The sequence below is a fragment of the Eriocheir sinensis genome, unplaced genomic scaffold, assembly GCF_024679095.1.
Source record: "Eriocheir sinensis breed Jianghai 21 unplaced genomic scaffold, ASM2467909v1 Scaffold800, whole genome shotgun sequence".
In the NCBI taxonomy this organism is placed as follows: Eukaryota; Metazoa; Arthropoda; class Malacostraca; order Decapoda; family Varunidae; genus Eriocheir; species Eriocheir sinensis.
The window spans coordinates 154,135-172,500 of NW_026112166.1; the positions used below are offsets into that span (position 1 = coordinate 154,135).

General features: G+C 41.7%; 1 protein-coding gene across 1 annotated transcript; it reads right to left on the reverse strand.

Moving 5' to 3' along the window:
• Positions 1-316: 316 nt before the first annotated feature.
• On the reverse strand, positions 317-9,137 carry LOC126994486 (uncharacterized). The gene is made up of 3 exons (XM_050853804.1): positions 8,950-9,137; positions 6,180-6,246; positions 317-1,059 (listed from the first exon to the last, which is right to left on the reverse strand). Exons 1-3 carry the CDS (start codon positions 9,038-9,040, stop codon positions 912-914), a joined length of 306 nt encoding a protein of 101 aa, XP_050709761.1. The 5' UTR covers positions 9,041-9,137; the 3' UTR covers positions 317-911.
• Between the last annotated feature and the right edge of the window lie 9,229 nt (positions 9,138-18,366).

The following is an 18,366-nucleotide window of genomic DNA, read 5'->3' on the forward strand; positions in this document are numbered from 1 at the left end:
AGCATCTTCCAGAGGTTTTAGTAACGGAGCAACATCAGGAACTGTCCTGATGAGGTAGTTCCATTTATGCTTGACACCGTACGTATATGCTGCGAAGGCTGCCTGCGGTTCTGTTTTGGCGATCTCGCTCAGCCTCTGCAGTTCGGACTCCCAGCGCTTTACAGCTGCTGCTACTACTACTACTACTACTACTACTACTACTAATAATAATAATAATAATAATAATAATAATAATAATAATAGTCACAATGATCAAGGAAGTATACCGTCATCATCGTCATAATGCTAGTGACAACAGTAATAAAAACAACAACAATAACAACAACAAAACTTTATTAATAACAAAAAACTCAACAAGCGTGTCATCGTAATAACAACAACAACAAAAAAAACAATAAAACAAAAAAATATCAGTGAGGTGAGCAAGATGTCATTGGCGTCACCTTCAATCCCAAGCAGTTTCCATTTCTTCTGCTTCCTGGCGTCCTGCTGGTCAGTTTTGGCGGACATTCTTTGCGTGCGTTTTCGTCCTCCATTTCGTGGAGGGAACAGAAAATAAAAAGAAAGAGACGATGGGGACGTACAACAGATAAAAAAATCTTCCTCTGGCGTGGTGGTTTAAGTCAATACCGATAGGAAATAGATGAAAGAAACCGAGACAGATGAAGAAATAAGTAGAAGGAAGATACAGACAGGAAGAGGGACAGACGAACAGTGATAAAAACAAAAGAAAAGGCGACAAAAGAATGAAAAATAAACAAGAGGATAGAATGATAAAAGGCGCCAGCGAGAGACAGGCAGGCAGACAAGAGTCAGAGACAAGAAAAGAAGAAAAATAAGCTTCCTAGTTCAGTAATTATAAAATGCACGGAGAGGAGGAGAGGCGTCAGCGTCCTTGTCTCGCCCCTAAGTTAGTTGGTGAGGGTCCTGTTCTTGCAGATGAAGAGCTCCTTGATGTAGTCCTGGTAAGGCTTGCAGTCCTTCTCCCGCTGTAGGCGCTGCTTGAAAGTGATCTCGACCGGCCGAACATCATCGTCATCATCTTCAACGTCCCGACACCTGAAGAGGGAAAATAGAAAAAAATAAGGACTTGCCATTCGAGAGAGAAAAAAATAGATAGGGGTAGATAAGATAAAATGAGATAAGATAAAATAAAATAACTTTATTGTCACATTGATGTTTTGGCATTGAGCTCATCCATAGAGATGGATAGATGGATGGATGGACAGATAGGTAGATAGATAGAGAGATAGATAGATAGATAGATAGAAAGATAGGTAGGTAGGTACTTAGATAAATAGTCAGATAGCTTGAGAGAGAGGTAAAAGAGAGGAGGAAAGTAGTAAATAAAAAAAATAAGAATAAATTATATATATATATATATATATATATATATATATATATATATATATATATATATATATATATATATATATATATATATATATATATATATATATACACACACACACACACACACACACACACACATCAAGATAGAGGAAGATAGCAAAAAGAAGAAAAGTAAGAGAGAGAGAGAGAGAGAGAGAGAGAGAGAGAGAGAGAGAGAGAGAGAGAGAGAGAGAGAGAGAGAGAGAGAGAGAGAGAGAGAGAGAGAGAGAGAGAGAGAGAGAGAGAGAGAGAGAGAGAGAGAGAGAGAGAGAGAGAGAGAGAGAGAGAGAATTACATAGAATTACATAGAAAATCAGACCACACATACCCCATGGTCCAGACTAGGTGGTCTGTCCTTAAACCTAAGTGATTTTACATTAATCAGATGGCTCCAAAACGTTGCTTTTCTACTCTAGTTTATATTAAGTTCAAGGAAGTGACGGTCGAGCTTGTTTTTAAAGGAGTCAATCGTGTTACACTGGACCACTGATGGTGGGTGCTTATTCCATTCTCGCACTACAACGTTGGTGAAGAAAAATTTGCAGTCTGAATTTACTTGTCTACATTTGAGTTTTATGCCATTGTTCCTCGTTCGCAAAGTGTCATCGATCATAAACAATTTTATTCTGTCTACATTCGTGAAACCATTAAGTATTTTAAAACATTCGATCAGTTTTCCTCGGAGGCGACGTTTCTGAAGAGAGAATATGTTAAGGGTGGAAAGCCTTTCTTCGTAGGATTTGTTGCGCAAAGAAGGGATCATTTTTGTTGCCCGACGCTGAACACCTTCTAGTTTAGCAATGTCCTTTGCATGGTGGGGAGACCAAAACTGTACCGCATATTCCAAGTGGGGTCTGACTAAACTATTGTAGAGTGGAAGTATTACATCTTTATTCTTGAATAAAAAGTTTCTTTTAATGAAGCCCAACTTTCTGTTCGCTTTATTTGCTGCATCGATGCATTGATGTGAGAATTTGAGGTTTGACGCGATTTTGACCCCCAGGTCCTTAACGCATTAAACGCTTGTGAGTTTAACGCCGCATATTTCGTAATCGAACTTCTTATTTTTTGTTCCAACTTGAAGGACCTGGCACTTGTCCACGTTAAAGGGCATCTCCCATTTATCCGACCAAGCTGAAATTTTGTGCAAATCCTCTTGAAGGCTTTGCCTGTCTTCGTCAGTGAGAACCGAGTTACCAATCTTTGTGTCGTCTGCAAATTTACTAATGCGATTATTGAGTCCAACATCCACATCGTTGATGTAAATAATGAAGAGCACTGGGCCCAGAACCGAGCCCTGAGGGGCGCCCACTCTGAGTTAAATCCGTCAATCACAACTCTTTGTTGTCTGTTGCTCAACCAATTCGCGATCCATTGGTTTACTTGACCGTCAATGCCTATTTGCTTTAATTTATAAAGTAATTTATGATGTGGGACTTTATCAAACGCTTTCTGGAAATCAAGATAGACTACGTCCAATGATTTGGTTACGTCATAAACTGAGAAGAGATCGTTATAAAAGGTCAGTAGGTTTGACAGGCAGGATCTTCTATTACGGAAGCCATGTTGTGAATCCCCAATTAATGAGTGGCTTTCGAGGTAACTCATAATTTTGTCTCTAATTATGCTCTCGAGTAGCTTACCTACAATTGAAGTTAGACTAATGGGTCGGTAGTTACCTGGTATTTTTTTGTCTCCTTTCTTAAAAATCGGTGTCACGTTAGCCTTTTTCCAATCCGAAGGGACGATGCCTTGTCGCAAGGACATATTGAATACGGTAGTGAGGGAGGAGAGTATTTCGTTCTTTGTTTCTTTAAGCAGTATAAGATATACTTTGTCGGGTCCGGGACTTTTATTTGTTTTAAGTGAATGGAGAGCTTTAAGGACTTCATCGGTTGTTATTTCAAAATTAGGCAATGCATGCTCGAGATTTACAATAGTACTGGTGTTGGTGGTAGCGAGAGGAAGACTGTTAGTATTAAACACCGAGGAAAAGTAATTGTTTAAGAGGTTTGCAATGTGTTGGCTGTCAGTCACTAATGCACCGTCGCTGTTTGTTAAAGGTCCAATACCACTTTTGATCTCCTTTCTGTTGTTTATGTAAATGAAGAAAGATTTCGGATTATGTTTACAGTTGGCTGCAATATTTTCTTCATATCTACGCTTTGCCTGACATACTAGTCTTTTTACTCGTCGCCTGGCATCATTATAAAGTCTAATATTTTCGGGCGTGCTTTGTTCTTTCTTTAACCTGTAAAACAATTTTCTCTCATTGACTGATTGTTTAATTTCGCTATTAAACCACGGTGGGCTTTTATTAGTGTTAATTCGCTTCTCGCACAAGGGGACGAATGTGTTCTGCTGAGTGAGTAAGTGATTTTTAAAGCTTAGCCAGGCTTCCTCTACGTTGCCGTCATCTGATAGTTGTATTTCTGTTAGTTTTTGTCGGATTTCTACGAAGTTAGCTCTTTTGAAATTGGGCACCTTTACTTTATTTTCAGTCACTGATGATTGAGCTCTAATGTCGACGCGCACTAAATTATGATCGCAAGAACCGAGGTGTTCTCCTACCGTGACATTACTGACTAGGTTATCTTAGGTCGTTGTAACAAGGTCGAGTATATTATTTTTGTCGAGTTGGCTCAGAAACCATTTGGCTTAGATAATTTTCTTCTAGAAATTCGATCGTTCTATGTGACTCGCCTTCTGTACCTGACAGTGTCGCCCACTCGATTTGGGGGAGGTTAAAGTCTCCTACTACCAGTGAGTCGTTGTTATTAATTGTTATTAAGTGGCTGCCTTAAGACGCTGTACATTTCAAGGTCGTCATCGAGTGATTGCCCGGGAGGTCTGTAGGTGACAGATATATTTAAATTGACTTTTGCAATGTTTACTCGTACGCACAAATGCTCAACGTTACTGTTTCTTGGTCGTTTTGTCAGTGGGTTGCAAATAGCTTTTGACAAAAAGGGCGACGCCACCGCCTCTACGGTTTACACGATCTTTGTTGAAGAGTCTGTAGCCATCTATATTGTATTCAGAACTTAAGTCAGCATTTGTGGTGTCGATAAATGTTTCGGTTATAGCAATTATGTCAAAATTTTCTGTTAGAGCAAGACATCTCAGTTCATCAAATCTATTTCTTAGGCTACGCGCATTGAAACTAAGGATTTTTAAGTTATCGAGAGGCTTGGTAATAGAGGTGGTGGTACTTGCGGGATCACGGTTACGGGTTTGTTGCGATGCACGGCGTCTATTTACACGGGCGGGGTGGAGGGACGTGGCTGAGACTCGTTTTATGATCGGATGTCACGTGCTGCGTCGTTGAGGAGCCTTCCGAATCTGGCTGCCCCGATGGGAGACAGGTGCAATCCGTCCCTGTGGAAGAGCTCACTTTGTCCATAGAAATAGAGAGAGAGAGACATAAATCCAACAAGACTTAACAGAAGCTAGAGATATCAACCCACGACCTTAGCTCTAATCCAGGGAGAGAAAAAAGACCAACATCGACTCGCATTCTTCTTAATTGGATCGTTCTTGGTCTTGATCTTGTCCGGAATGTGATTTTTTGCGGGTTTATTTTTGTTTGTATTTCTATCGGCAGCCTCCTCCTCTTTTTATCATAATGGGATCAACGTGTTATGAGCATTTCTACCTTACGATTTTCCTTGTTTTTAGTACTTGGTCTTGTCGCTGTTGCCATTAAAAAAAAAAAAAAAACTAACAACGTAGCATCAGCGAGAGGTCCCTAATTATCAGCCCATCCTTCAAGAGATGACACACGGACCTTCATTAAAATTCCATACCCATTTATTGATCACTTCTCCTCCTTTGCCACTTAAAAAAAGACAAATATAGTTGCATTAGGGAGAAAATACTTATTCGAGAGATTACTTAGAATTAAGGACCCTTATTATATTCATTACTCATTTGTTCTCGTTAACCCTTGATCAGTTTGTTTCCTTTGCCACATTATATAACAGACAAATAGCGTAACATCAACAGAGACTACATCTAAGTTAACCCTTCGGAAGATGACTCAAGATTCTTCATTTGTACTCATTACCCATATACTTTCTTTTGCCCTTGATCAGTCTGACTCCTTTGTCACGTAAAGAAGACAAACGTAGTAGAATTAGGGAGGGATCCGCCCAATGTATCCCTTCCAAAGATGACTCAGTATCTTTAACTTATATTCGTTTCCCATTTATTTCTAGCTCAAAATCTACCTCTTTTTCCACGTGTAAGACAAACAGTAAAGCAGAAGGTCAGAAATTTGAAAAAAACTGTACAAGAATTCTCTATAGTATCTGGTGCCACGTCGAAAACCCAACCATTATGGAGTGTGTTAGATTGCATAGTTTGGTTCGGCAGCTCATATAAAGACACTGTGATGGACTGTGGACACTGCTACGATGCGAGATGGAGTGAGGTGAATATACTCTCACATATGTACAGTTAACAAAAAGAATGAGCACTGGAGAAAAGTAATCTAAATTGGATCGTCAAATTCCAGGTTTTTTCTCCACTGACAGAACAAAACAAACAAAAAAGGAAAATTGAAGGCAAATGCTATGTCCAAGCTTCTTTTTAAATCTTCACTTTGTCTTTGTTTTCCTCTCTATCGGCGTAGCTTACATGAGACAACAGAAACAACAGAAATATAAAAACAAAAACAGAAAAAAACAGAAGAAAGGAAAATTATGGGCAAAGGAGCTGTGCAAGTATCGTTTTAACCCTTCCTACTATTTTTTTCTTCTTTATTTTGGTGTCTTGGCGTAACTTACAGGAGGGACGCTCCAGGCCCGCCGCTGTAGCAGTCCATCCTCGTGCGCTGCGTCTCGTCGCTGTCGTCTGCAAGGAACAAAAAAGATTGATTACAAAAAAAAAGCCAAGAAAAGTGAGACGTACAGTGCTGGAACGAAAAAACTGTCAGGAAAAACTAAAGCTTGAAGGAATGAAAAAAAAATGTTGCAAAACGAAGGGAAAGAAAACAAGTGAAAAACAGTTGCTACCATAAAAAGTGGAAAATAACTTGTTAGAAAGAAAAAAAGTTTAAATGAATAAACCGTTCCTGTGACAGAAAGTGAAAGAAATCAAAAGAAAAAAAGTTCCCCCGAGAAAAAGTGAGAGAAAGGAAAAACGAAGGAAAAATAGTAATGACGAAGCACATTGCAAGAAAGAAAAGAAAAAATAAGAAAAGTAAGAAGAGAGTAGCCAGGAAAAGAAAAGAGTTTGAAATAAGTAGACAAGAAAAAGAAAGGCCAAGGTAGTATTAGAAAATAACCAGAAAAAAATAAGAAAATATAGAAAGCCAAAGAAGAAAGTGTAAAAGATATACGGCGTTCCTACAAGATGATGATTCAAGAAAACAACAAGAAAAAAACAATAAAGATAGCAATAACGAACAAGGAGCCAGAAAAAATAGAAAATTAAGTAAAGCAATAAAAATAACTTGGAAAATAAAGTAAAATTAGATGATAACAAAATAAGAAAATAAAGAGTAAAGACAATAGCTACTCTTTTTTTTTTTTTTTTAACAGCAAAGGAGACAGTTCAAGGGCGTAAAAAAGGAAAACAATATTAAAACAAAAAATCCCGCTACTTACTGCTCCTGAATAAAAATAAGTAATAATGTTTGACCGTTTCCAGAAGTGTCAGAAAATAACGCAAAATAAAATAAAAGAAAACAGAAAATTCGTAAAGATATGCGAAGGAAGAGAAAGAGAGAATAAAGATCGGTAATTCCAAGAAGTTACACAAGCAAGAGGAAGAAACAATATACAGAGAAGCAAGAGAGAGAAGAAAGAGGCAACACAAAGACACAGCGAGGGAGGTAAAAAAAAAAAAAAGAAGAAGAAAAAGTCGTCATTGTCCTTGTGTCACGGAAACAACAACAACAACAAAAAAGAAAGACATAGGAAAGAGAGGAAAAAAACTAAGCAAAAAAAAAATAAAAAGAGAAGGTTAACACACACACACACACACACACACACACACACACACACACACACACACACACACACACACACACACACACACACACACACACACACACACACACACACACACACAGTCACACATACTTACCCCCCCCACAACACACACTCCCTACCTCCCTCCCTCCCTCCACACACACGCACACATGCACACACCCACAGAAGCAAAAGAAATAGAGAAAGCAAACGACTGTCTTTCACGTGCCGTCTCGAGCCACAAGGACGGGTTTAGGTCCTCCATAAAACACGAGACATTGCTTATTATTGGGCGAACTTGATAATAATACTCCTACAAGAACCTGCAAGTCACGAGGTGGGAAACAGGCGGATGAGAGCAGCTGAGACCGGAACGAACCGACAGAGTGTGTGGGGCAATAATTACAGTACAATACAAAGCCGGATTTCTCTCTGTGTAAGTGTTTTGCCTTTGAGCTGCCTCCTTTGCTGGGAAAAGAAAACAAAAAGAAAAATAAGTAGGAAAGTGTTGTAGAGTCACGTGGTGTGATAAGCGTTTCGTGAGCTGCCTCCTTTGCTGTAAAAAGAAGAAAAAAATAGGGGTGTTGGGGAGCTACATGGAATGATAGGCAAGTTTCGTGTCCTCAGTCCTGGGGTCATATGATGGAGGCGTCTACAGAAGAAGGGGCGAAAGGACAAAGCTATTTCTTCTAGTTTGCACTAGGGAAGAGCAGGCTACACATCCCAGAAAAAAAAAACAAGACAGTACTTTCAAGGAAGGGAAAGCAAGGGAAAAGCGACCCTCGGTACACTAAATATAAGGTCGCTTTTCCCCTGCAACTTGTCTCTTGTTCTTCCTGGGATGTGTAGTCTGCCTTTCCTAAAGCAAAAAAAAAAAAAAAAAAAAAATGGCTAGGTACCTAAATCTCCGAACGCCTGAATTGTACACTTGGCCAGCTAAAGGTAGTAAGCTGATGGTAATTTTTTTTTTTTTTTTTTACAACTAAGGAGACAGCTCAAGGGCACAAGAAGATGAAACAATAATAGAAAAAAGCCCGCTACTCGCTGCTCCTAAAAGTTTAAGTTAGATTTGAAATAGTGAAAAAAGAGCAAAATCAGGTAATGGAAAGGTTTAAAAAATAATAGTGCATAAGGTGAGAGCAGAGAGGACACAATGGAGAAAGAATGGCAAGGTTTGTGCAATGGGAGCACGTGTTCAGGCGTTTGGCATTTAGACAGAACTGCAACAGGAAAGAACGAAACATAATGGACGAAGCAGCAAGAATTTTACCGTTAAACAGGGAAATGACGGATGGCGAGCAGGACAAATATAAAAGTAAAGAAGTCAGTTATTTAAGTGTTTTTGTTGGCTTATAACGAAACAGGGCATAAAGTAACTTACCGTCTCACAGGAAAAATGAGGGATGACGAGCAGGACAAATAAAAACGTAAAAAGGCCAAATATTAAAATGTTGGAAATGACTTACCCAAATTAAGGTGCACGGCGGAGATAACGAGCAGGACAAATAAAAGAGTAAACTGGCCGAAAACTAAAACGTTCGAGATGACTTTTAATACATAGCGAATTAATTAAACAACTTACCATCAGAGACGTGCACGGCAGGGATTGCCAGCACCACAGCAATCACAGCGATGAGGGCAAAGCTGACGACCACGACCGACGAGGAACCCATTGCGCCAGACCCTTGAAAACCCTGAACAGCAAGACTCAAGAATAGGTAGATCGCTGAGGCTGTTCTGAACCCTCTTCCGTGCGACTCAGATGCAGAATAGGGAGACGTTATGGGTTCCCACGCTTTTATACCCTACACGAGAGGGCGTTGCTACTTTCTCAACCCATACCTTGGCCTTTAATAGGTTCCTTTACCTCTGCATGCCCCTCCTCCTCCTCCTCCTCCTCCTCCAAGCCTCCCTATGCGGGTTCATCTCCCCCCCCCACCCATCTTGTTCCCGTCCTGCCCACTCCCATCCTTCTTACTCCCCGGCCTCACGACCTCGCCCTTCTGTAGTTCATCTTCCCCTCCACCTCCATCCCATCCCATCCCATCCCTCCCTCTCTCTAGCTCCTCTGTGTCCCTCTGTTTTTGTTCATAATGGTCTCTCCTTGAACCCCTCCCGTTCCGTTTCTTCCTTCTCTCCCTCTAGTTTTTCTATACGCCTTTCTGTGCTGGTTCATCTTGGTCTTCTATTTAAACAATTGCCCCGTCCACTTCTATCTACATGCACCCCCTTCCTCGCTCCTCTACTTTTTTCCTTTTTTTACGTTTCGCTTATGGCGCCGGTAGGCTTTCTTGGTGGGGCCTGGTGGTCGGCCCCAGCCTCATATGGCGCAGGCAAGTGCTTTTCGTGACGCCGTCTTGCTTCGCTCCTGCTGCCTCCCGTAGCTCATCTTTGATCCTCTTTTTAAGTGAGAATCTAGGGTCCAGGTTGATGGATGGTTTTCAGGACAGCATGTGGATAGTCTTAGGCCACTCGGCGATGACTGAACAATTGCCATCTTGTTTGTCGCGGCGGGGGTGAGACGTGAACCCGCGTCCACCCGCGTCCTCCTGGACGCCGCGCCCGCACGCTCCCACCGCCTCCCCATATGGAGCTTCTTCTTAGTCTCTCTTAAACCTGTACCTGTTCAATTCCATCGACTCTCCACTTTCTTCCTCGCCCCTCTATGCAGGTTTAACTTAGACCCCCTAAGGCCTCCTCCGGTCCAGTATCTCCTGACCCGATTTCCCCCTGGCCCGCGCTCCCTCCTGTGCCGGGCCGACCTCACCTTTCTCCACCTGCGCGCCCGTGGTTATATAAGACTTGACCCGTTAGGAGCATGTGAGAGGCTGTGGGTATATGTGGGTGTGGTTGTAAGGGTTAAGTTAACGGCATTCGTCTACATAGTGGTTAGTTGATATATTGCTATTGCTTTTACAATTACTACTACTACTACTACTACTACTACTATTACTACTAGTACTTCTACTACTACTACTACTACTACTACTACTACTACTACTACTACTACTACTACTACTTCTACTACTGCTTTTACTACTACTACTACTACTACTACTACTACTACTACTACTACTACTACTACTACTATTACTACTACTACTACTACTACTACTACTACTACTACTACTACTACTACTTTTGCTACTACTACTACTACTACTACTAGTACTACTACTACTACTACTACAACAACAATCTCAGCATCTATCTGTCTCTTTCTCTGTGTCTCACTTTCCAGTCTCTTTACCTAGGCTTTCCTCCTCTCTCCCCAGTCCTTCCTCTTCGGTTCCAAATCCCAGTTTCCTTTTTTTTTTTCTCTCTCTCTCTCTCTCTACCTGTCTATCTGTCTATCCCTGTCTTGTCTCTCCTACACGTAAAAACCGAAAACATCACTAAGACCTGCATTACTAAGAAGCACTGTAATAATGATATAGCTGAAAGTACAATGCAATATAATGACTAGGCAATTACGATGAAAAAAAATAACACCCACTTAACCATTCCTATATATGCACTCACCAGCACATCATCATCATCATCATCATCATTATCATCATCATCTGCAGCATACATTCGCCAACCCCTAAAAAAAAAAAAAGCAGAAGGTCAGACAGAGAGCAAAATAACAAATGACAAAGGGCCGGATATGGCGTAGTGATGAAATTTACGAGTTAAAAACAATGTGAAGTCGACGTTTTAGAGATGCGCAGATAAGAGTGAATGCACGTTATTGTCTTCTGCCCCCCCCCCCCCCCGTCCTCCTCCATCACCACCCGTACAGAGGTCGTTGGCATGGTACCTTATGTGTGCAGGTAACCTCTTAACCTCTTTATCCACATTGAACTATTTTAGGATTTGGGATTTGAAGGGAGTGTGTTAGCGTGATAGTGTGTTTGTGTGTGTGGAGGGGGGGGGAAGGGGGAAGGGAAGGAGTCTTCTTGCTTCAAATATTGTTATTGACTTGGTAATGTTCTCAGGTGTTCTCTTTTTATTTACCGTGAACTTGAAAGGAAATAGGTTGTGGTTTATTTGTTTGTATACTTGTTTGTGTCTGTGATGTTTTTATTTACTTGAATTTTTTTTTCTGTTTCTCATATTTCATAGTAACACCACCACCACCACCACCACCAACAACAACAACATCAACAACAAATTAATCAATAACACACTAACATTTGTACTGACGTCCATGATAACAACAACAAGAACAAATATCAACACCAACACCACCGTTGACTGCGACAAAACCTCACAGCATTTTTTTTTTACAGCAAAGGAGACGAAACAAAAGTTAAAACAAGCCCACAGATCACTGCTCCCGAGTTAATAAAAAAAAAAAACATGGTCATATTAGGTTGGAGAGGTGGCTAGATACTCCCGTCTTCAAAGCGTCCAAGTCGTAGGAGGGAGGGAAAACGGACAAGTGAAACCAGTAAAAGGATGAAAAAGTGAAAATTCTGGTTAAGCCTTGCATTAAGAAGTAGGACAGCATAGCGATGCGCTACAGTAGAAAGCCGCGGGGTTGGGGAGAGAGGGGTGATGTGTCCAGTTAACAGATGACCATATCACTGAAATCTACCCCCTCATTTTGTTACCGCCAGAAGGCGGAACGAATAATAGGAGAAGGTGAGGAGTACTTTATTCCTCTTGCTCTTCGTTTCTCTTTTACTTACCCCTCTTTCTCCTCTTCTCCTCCTCTCATTTCTCTTTTCTTCTCCCTCTTCCTCTTCCTCCTTTCATTTCTTTCCCTCTTCTTATTCCTCTTTTCCTTCCTCATCCTTTCATTCCTTCATTCTTCTTCTTAATTCCTGTTCTATTCCTTTTTCTTCCCCATTTTTTTCTGGTCATTCTAAACTAACTCTCAATCTCCGAGATCAGCAGCTCCGTGTTGTGGTAATCTAAATTAGCAATAACCTTGAAATTTAAATGCAGATGTTTGTTGTACAGAGGTATACAGAATTAATATGTAAGACACTTACATTTTCAATATACAGTAACTGAAAGTTCACAAGATGGAAAATATAGTGCATACCAGCTTTTCCAATGATGCACAGTGGTCGCGTGCCTTTCCTCCCAGTGTTGACAGACAACTATCCCTCGCCGCACGCGGCAAACATCGTATGTGTGAACGCGCCCATAGCAACACATGGCCACCGAAACCGTTGTGCGGCATTTCTGCCGCTGCAGTCTTGCTGGCAGTCCGGCAGGGTGCGGCTGCCGGAGCGGCAGTCCTGCCGCTCCGGATTCGTGTGAACGCATCCATAGGAGTCAATGTAAAGCTAAACCGTCCGGCACGTGCCGCAGCGGCAGAAACCGCTCGTGTGAAATGGGCCTAAATAAGATAAATAGGAGAAGCGTATATATGACAAACAGGAAGGGACGCCTATCCTCCGTTGATATTCCGTGTATTATCGCAAAGGCTATTTATCGTCGGGAATGTTATGACATGACGGTCAGAGATTTTTTCTCCTTATTTTCTTGTTTTCTGCTTCATTGATATCAGTAGAAACAATAACAATACAAACACACCAACACCTGCAACGAAAACATCACAGCATACAAACATCTAACTGACAACATACATCTTATTTTTTACTTTGTGTGTGTGTGTGTGTGTGTGTGTGTGTGTGTGTGTGTGTGTGTGTGTGTGTGTGTGTGTGTGTGTGTGTGTGTGTGTGTGTGTCTGATTGGCTGATACATCATATTTTTACTTCTTATTGTTCTCTGCTTTATTGAAACCCAAGGAACAAACACATGACTTGTATAGCAACAACTACAACGAAGGCACCACAAACATACACACATCGCACTTTAAACCACTCATTCGCCCGTCTATATTTCAGTGTTCCTCAAAGTTCTCAACCTCTACACAACGAAGCAACGTCTACAACAAAGACCTACAAACATACAAACATCTCAATTCAACCCACTCATTTGTCCATGTCTATATTTCAGTTCTTTTCAAGAGCTCGACCTTCACCACGCACAAACATCTCACTTCAACCCACTCATTTGTTCATCTATATTTCAGGATTCTTCAAGAGCTCTCGACCTTCACCACACACACACACACACACACACGCGCGCAGTCTTCGTGCCTATCAGCAGAGTCCGTGGACGGGTAGCAGAGGAAAAGAAGGAAGACGCTCGCAGGCCGTGGACGAGTCAAGGTTAGCTCAGTTTCTCTCGTCTCGGCGTCACTCACTGTTTGATGTGTCCAATTAGAATAATGTCATTGGAGTCTTAGTCTGTTATTATTTAGTTGTTCTTTAATTCGGAGTGACTTGAGATTTGGAGTGAGCCTTGCAAACATTTTTTTCTATCAAGTTTTTATTTTATTTTAATTGCCTCTGACCTTAATATGATATGAAGTAGTGAGAAAGCTTCATTACAGTTTCTATTTACCTATTACTGCGTTTCTAGATAGTTAAGTAAGCAATCTAAACTTAGAGAAATGAAGAGCAAATACTTATAAGAAAACATGGTAGAGGGGAAAGGTATGGTAATTTTTTTTTTTTGTCCTTTTCTGTTTGCATTTTCTCTCGCCTTTTCTCTGCCTCTCTTTCGTTCTCAGTTTTTCGTTTTCATTTTCTCTCACTTATTTTCTACTTCTATTTTTCTGTAATTAGTTCTTCGTTTGTTTATCATCTCACTTTCTCTCTATCTCTACTCTTCTACGTATTTTTTTTTTGTATTTTCTTTGACTTTCTCTCTACTTCTGTTATCTATTTAGTTTCTCTGTATTTTCTTTGACTTTCTCTCTACTTCTGTTATCTATTTAGTTTCTCGTTTGTATTTTCTTTGACTTTCTCTCTGCTTCTCTTTTGTTCCGCGTAGTTTTCCGTTTCCATTTTCTCTCACTTGTCCACTAGTCCTATTTTTCTACGTATTTTCAGAGTGATTCATCTATCCGTGCTAAGTTTGGATGTATTTTTGGCCACAGCGACTTTCCATTAACTCAAAACCTGCATTTATGAAGGAATTTAGGCTAATAACACTCTGAGAACATGTGTTGATGAGAAATGAACGAGATTATCTGAGTGGATGGGGCCGGAAAGGTTAAGGCCATGGAGTAGTAGTAGTAGTAGGAGGAGGAGGAGGAGGAGGAGGAGGAATAGTAACAGTAAGAAAGGTTATATGTGCAGGACAGAGGTGGTTTTAGTATTAGTGTTATCAGTAGTAGTAGTAGTAGTATCAGTAGTAGTAATCGAAATAGTAGTTGTAACGATAGTAGTAGAACAAAGCATACTAACTTTACCAACACTCAACACTTATATGCAATACTCTACGAACGTGCACCTAACCCAAATGCAACATATCCGTGACATCTCAAAAACCTGTGAGATTATAAGCAACACAAAGACCCATTCCCCATAGAAACACAGAGGGGATGGGAGGTGGGTGGGGAGACAGAGAGCGAGACGCATATGTGTACGTTACCTCACTCCCTTCCCCTTCTTTCCCTCCGGTCCCTCCCAGCCTCGAGGCCTCGTTAACACTGTGAGGAGGTTGTATACATTGTCAGGTGCGAAGGTTATTAATAGACGAGGGGCCGCTGACCGCTCTATACGCCGCCAGAAGGGATATTTGGGGCCCTGCGTAGGTTTGGTTTGGTTTGGTTTGGTGAGGTTTTGATGAGTTTTGGTTTGGTGAGGTTTTGATGAGTTTTGGTTTGGTGAGGTTTTGATGAGTTTTGGTTTGGTTTGGTTAATTTGGTTTGGTGGGTCTTGGTCTTGCCTTGGTTTGGTTTTGTTTTGTTTGGTGAGGTTTTGATGAGTATTGGTTTGGTGAGGTTTTGATGAGTATTGGTTTGGTGAGGTTTTGATGAGTATTGGTTTGGTGAGGTTTTGATGAGTTTTGGTTTGGTGAGGTTTTGATTAGTTTTGGTTTCGTGAGTTTTAGTAAGTTTGTTTGGTGTGTTCGATTCACGGAGGCGATTCTAATGGATAAATAAATATGATGATGGATATAAAGGAAGTTGATGCTTGTAGTTTGATAGTATGTATTTCAGTTGACAGGTTTGAACGACATAATTAGAGATCACATCAGACAGACGGGGCTTTCTTTATTCACCTACTATCTGTTCTTGCCGCTTGTCCCTGTCTCCTACTCTTTCCTCCTCTTCATGTCCTTTACCCTGTAGTTATTATACCTTACTTCCCTTAATACTAACCTTATACCCTTCCTTTATCTCCTATCCTTAGTTCCTTCCTCTTTCCCTTACTGTACCTTCCCTACTCATCCATTCCCTTTTCTTGCCTTACCTTTGCTTAACCCCTTGACTGCGGATTTCCTACAAGAAGACCTCACCAAGCTACAGGAATGGAACAAAAAGTGGCTGCTACAATTCAATGAAGAAAAATGTCAAGTCCTGCACCCTGGGAGGAGATATCAAGCACACCAATACCACATGGGAAACACTCCAGTATCCACCACAGAGGGAGAGAAAGACATGGGACTATATATATTACCAGGCTACTACTGAAGGCCAAATCCATGACAATCGCAGCGGACGGGTTAAGAAGTGCACTTTATTCACGACCACTTCTTGCTTTACTCATCCTACCCTGCCTACCTTCTCCCCGCAGACCAAACACGATATCATCTCTTCTAGTTCCCTATATCTTTCTGCTTTAGCCTTGATTAGAAGTACATCCCTCTGTCTATTCTTCACCCCTGCAAAACAAACATTACAGCTTCCCCACTCATCCACTTCCTATCCTTGCTTTACTCTTCCCTCGCTGCCTCCATCGCCCCAACCGCAAACACACATCATCCCAATTCATTCACTTCCTTTTCGTTCCTTACCCTTCCTACCCTGCCTACCTTCGCTTCTGCAAACCAAACACATCAGCAATACTAATTCCCTTCCTCTTCTTGCTCTCCCCTTCCCATCCTGTTATCTTCGCCCCTATAATACAAACGCTGCATCAGACATACTAATTCCCTTCCTCTTCTTGTTTTACCTCTACCTCCTTCCCTATTCTTTGCCCCTGCAGACCCCAACTAATTCACTTCCTCTTCTCCACCCTTCCCACTCTCCCTCCTTATCTTCCCCTATACAGTACGCTTAATTCATCACCCCTCGCGGAACAGGAATAGTCTTCGCTGTCTTGCCCGGCACATGACAGACACGCCTCCCCGTCTCTTCCTAGTTAAGACGCGTCCCTTCCTACTTCAAGACGTGCCGGGACCTATTGGCGACCGACCCTTTCTGATTGAACCGACCGTCAGGAGTCACGTGGATGTGTGTGTGTGTATGTGTGTGTGTGTGTGTGTGTGTGTGTGTGTGTGTGTGTGTGTGTGTGTGTGTGTGTGTGTGTAGCTCATGGAGGTAGGATTAGCTACCTCCATGGTGTAGCTATAGGGACAGGTTCTTCGTGTCCTTGAGGTGTAAAGCCCTCCTGTGTTATCTGCTCCTTGATGTCCCTCACTCTTATACCCTGGGTCCCCCTCCCTTCCCTTACCTCCATCTCCCTTCCCTTATCCCTCCTCCTCCCCTCCTTCGACCACCTTCCCTTTCCTTACTCTGTCCCTCTGCCTCCTGCTCTTCATTTCTCTTCATATCCACTACCCTCTAGTTATTATACCCTTACCACCCTTAATAACTAACCTTGTACCCTTCATTTATCTCCTATCCTTAGTTTTTTGCCTCCTTATCTTAAGGGGGTATTACGCTGTGCAAATTTTCCGTGGGCCTTGTCATAAAATCGTCGATTTTTGCCTACGTGGACATACTACCGTCGTCTTCCTATCACACTTGCCCCGCACTCTCTCAGCGTTCCGTGGTCTTGACCGACACATTTTCACAACAACAAGTATGGCTGGCGTCCCTGCTCGCACCCCTGTTTTCACTCAAAGTGCCGTTGCTTTGGCTCTAGTGACAATCAATTTATACAAGCAACGGAAAAAGAAAAGAATGTGGAGGCGGCAATGGCTTGCAAGAAGAGAGGAGGGCAGTGAAGTGATGCAGCTGTTGCAAGAACTACGTCTTTAAGACGAGGAAGGCATGTCCCGTATTTTCTCAATTAAAGTGACCTCGGCAACAACACTCATAGCTGAGCGAATGCATAGGGACAGTAGGGTGTAGCTTCTTCCTCTTCTTGTTTCTTGTTATTGCTGATGATGATGATTGTGAATACCGTCGTCGTTCGGTGAAACCTACCGTAGCTACGGAAGATCGTGGACACGTCAGAAAACCACGGAAATGAGAACCACGCCAGCGGAAATCGTGGTTTGACTGAAGATCCACGGAAAATTTCCCCAGTGTAACAGCCCCTTTACTCTTGTTCCTTTGCCTCCTACTCTTCCCTCCTTTAAGTATCCTTTATCCTTTAATCCTCTTCCTCGTTTTTTCTATCTCTTATCCTTCTTATTTCTTTCCTTCCTTACCTTACTTTTGTTCCACTGCCTCCCCCTTTCCCCTTCTCTCTATATCCTTCACCCTTCTCTCCTCACACGCTCATTCTCCTTTATACCCTGTTCTTACTTCTTTGTCTTCTGTGTCCCTTGTTAGTTCCCTTGGTTACTGTCCCTATTCCTCAGGCTCACTCCCTTCCTTCCTGTCCCATTTCCCTATTTTCTTTTCTCCCTTGCCTTTCCCTTCCTTCCTGTCCCAAATTCTTTCTTAACCAGGTTGCCACGTAAAAAAAAAAAAAAATTCCTCCTTACCCTTTCTTTTTTGTTTCATTTAGTTCTCCATCCCTCACACACTTTCTCTAGCTGTTTTTTTCTCTCCGCTTTTCTCTCTCCTTTTGCTTTCTATCCTCCCTCCTCTTCCCTTTCCTTTTCTTTCTTGTTCTACTCCTACATTGATAAACTTTTTTCTTGTTTGTTTTATTATTCCGGTTTACGATGCCTTTGAGTTGGAACGGAAGTGTGCGTGTGTGTGTGTGTGTGTGTGTGTGTGTGTGTGTGTGTGGGTGTGTGTGTGTGTGTGTGTGTGTGTGTGTGCTCCTGTGTGTGTGAGCGCGCACACACACACACACACACACAC